The 2,500-nt window shown below is 39.6% G+C and overlaps 1 protein-coding gene across 1 annotated transcript in view; it reads right to left on the reverse strand.

The window, feature by feature from the left end:
- Positions 1 to 2,032, reverse strand: part of atp6v1f (ATPase H+ transporting V1 subunit F) — a 4,188-nt gene extending 2,156 nt beyond the window's left edge. The window contains exon 1 of the mRNA XM_080054688.1: positions 1,781 to 2,032. Coding sequence (XP_079910814.1) covers positions 1,781 to 1,938 — 158 coding nt within the window. The 5' untranslated portion in view covers positions 1,939 to 2,032. The remainder of the gene's footprint in view (positions 1 to 1,780) is intronic.
- Between the last annotated feature and the right edge of the window lie 468 nt (positions 2,033 to 2,500).

A 2,500-nucleotide genomic window follows, 5' to 3' on the forward strand; every position in this document is an offset into this window, starting at 1 on the left:
ATGGTTCAGGTTAAATAATAAAAAAGAAGAACTATTTAACTAAATGACAATGCAGTCTTTTATGTGGTACTTTAAAACAGGTTATTGAAACTTAAGCAGTACACAGAAGATCATGGAATAACTGTTAAACACCTTCAGATCGGAGTGACAGCTGACTGAGCCAATCAGGCAACAGAATAAGTTTATCCTTTACGTTTAGCCTGGTCGGGACCAGGCTAAACGTAAAGGATAAATCTCCATGGTAACTTCTGTCCCTCCGCTTTTATGCAACCGGATCATGGCTAACGCAAGCCAGGATAACCGAAATATCCTAGGTTAATCCCTTATCCTAGTTTTATGCAATAGGCCCCAGAGGTCACCTACATAGTCTTCCTTGGAGTTCGACTGCTGAATTTGAGGTGAGAGGACTGTTTGTGTTTTTCATGTCAAATTGAAAATATTTAGCTCCTCAGTATTTTTCTTCTAGGCTTTTACACAATGGGTTTATAACAAAACACTTGTTACCCATAAAAAGTGTGAAGGGTAACTATAGTTTAGATTGTGGTTAGCAAGCTAATTAGTTGTCAGATGGTTGTTGGCCTTGATGCTAGCAAGAAATTCAAGTTGGGGTTGGTCGTCAAATTTTTTGGGGGGTTGGTTGTCACATGTTATCTCAAGGCTGCAGCCAGAAAAGGAACCCAATAACAAAAGAAATTGTCAAGCTGTATCCTCACTGACACCCCAGAGAAGGAAAGACTAGAGCAGGAAAAGGCAGCTAGCATGCAAAAGAAAAAAGGACAACACAATCAAAACAACCCAGTGCATCCCAAATTAGACCAGCTGCCAAGGCTACAGTAAGTTATGTAGGCCTATTTGTCAACTTGACAATGCAATTAAACTTTCAAATTTAGTTCTACTTGCTTGCCTTCTTTTTAAGATTATTCCCATTAAGATAACATTGTGACAAACAACCCCATAGTGTTTGACAACCGACCCCTTGATGGGGTTGGTTGTCACAATGTGTAAGGGTGTCTTTGATGATTAATTTCTTCTTTATTACAATAAGATAGAAAAAGTGAGGGGTACACATTTCAAGCTAAATATAGGGTTAAAAAAAAATTACTTTGTAAATATTACTGTGATGTCACAGTAGGAGAAATCACAGTAATATTTACAAAGTAAGGTTTTTTTTTAACCCTATATTTATCTTACTGTGATGTCACAGTAAGATTAATATAGGGTTAAAAAAAACACTCTTTCTGCCTTTTCTCAGGCTAGGATGAACCAATTTCAATTTTTTTTGCACATTTATACTACATAGGATCTCAGAATTCAATACACCTTCATATTCAAACCGGTGAAGTAGGCCTTTAAGCTTCAATGTAATGTAGGAATGACTATTGAAAGATGTTTAGGTGATAAGCAATTCTCACTAGAGTAAAAAGTGTGCCTACTTACCCCGTTCTCCCCTACTAGGCTGTATAAACACAGTGGCCACCGTAGCTCACAGCATGCCCGTTTACAGAGCCTAGGCTGTGTATTAACACTGGGTTTCACTTAAATCATCATATATTAACATTAGGATATATTTGTAGGCCTAGATGTTTATTTTATTACTTGAAAGACTCTCTCACACACACACACACACACACACACACACACACACACACACACACACACACACACACACACACACACACACACACACACACACACACACACACACACACACACACACACACACACACACACACACACACACACACACACACACACACACACACACACTTGAATGTCTTACTTGAAAGTCTCTTCTATCTCGGCGATGCTCGTGTCTTTCTCCACCACTAGGAAGTTCGGTTTGCGGTTCTTGTTCAGCTCGCCCACGCCGCCGAGCAGGAAGCCCGTGCACGTGTCCTCGTCCCCGATGACAGCTATCAGTTTCCCGCGCCCGGCCATCGTCACAGATCACCGTAAATTCACGTTAATTTAAAAGATTTAACGGAAGATTTTTAACCGAGAGGAGCGAGAGACGGCTAATGCTGCTGCTGCTGGTGAAGGTCATGTGATGATGTGGAGACTGTCAGCTGATCACATGTTGACGCTAAATGACGCAATGTGACGCGTGACGCACCGTGATGCGTTCAGGTGCTCCGGAGAACTCAGCTTTATTAATATATTGGTTGAAAGAATATCGGTAGTGAATTCTTAAGAGGGAGATTTAACCGTGAGAGCGATGAATGTGAATTATGTCATGTAGATGCTGAATCTCAAGAACGTCTGTTTTTTACTTGTGATTTTATTGAATTAGTCAAATTATTTTGGGTCAATACAAGTGGTGGTTTGTTACAAAGCGGATAATCTGGTAGCCTGTCTGTCTGTCTGTCTGTCTGTCTGTCTGTCTGTGTGTCTGTCCCTAAAGTTTGGTAATGTTATGCAAACCAAAGAACTTAAACATTTGAATAATAGTATTTGTATAATCAGTTCATTTTATATACAATTTTTTTGTGTGTTTTTTAAG

This window comes from Ammodytes marinus, assembly GCF_949987685.1.
Source record: "Ammodytes marinus genome assembly, contig: scaffold_36, whole genome shotgun sequence".
In the NCBI taxonomy this organism is placed as follows: domain Eukaryota; kingdom Metazoa; phylum Chordata; class Actinopteri; order Uranoscopiformes; family Ammodytidae; genus Ammodytes; species Ammodytes marinus.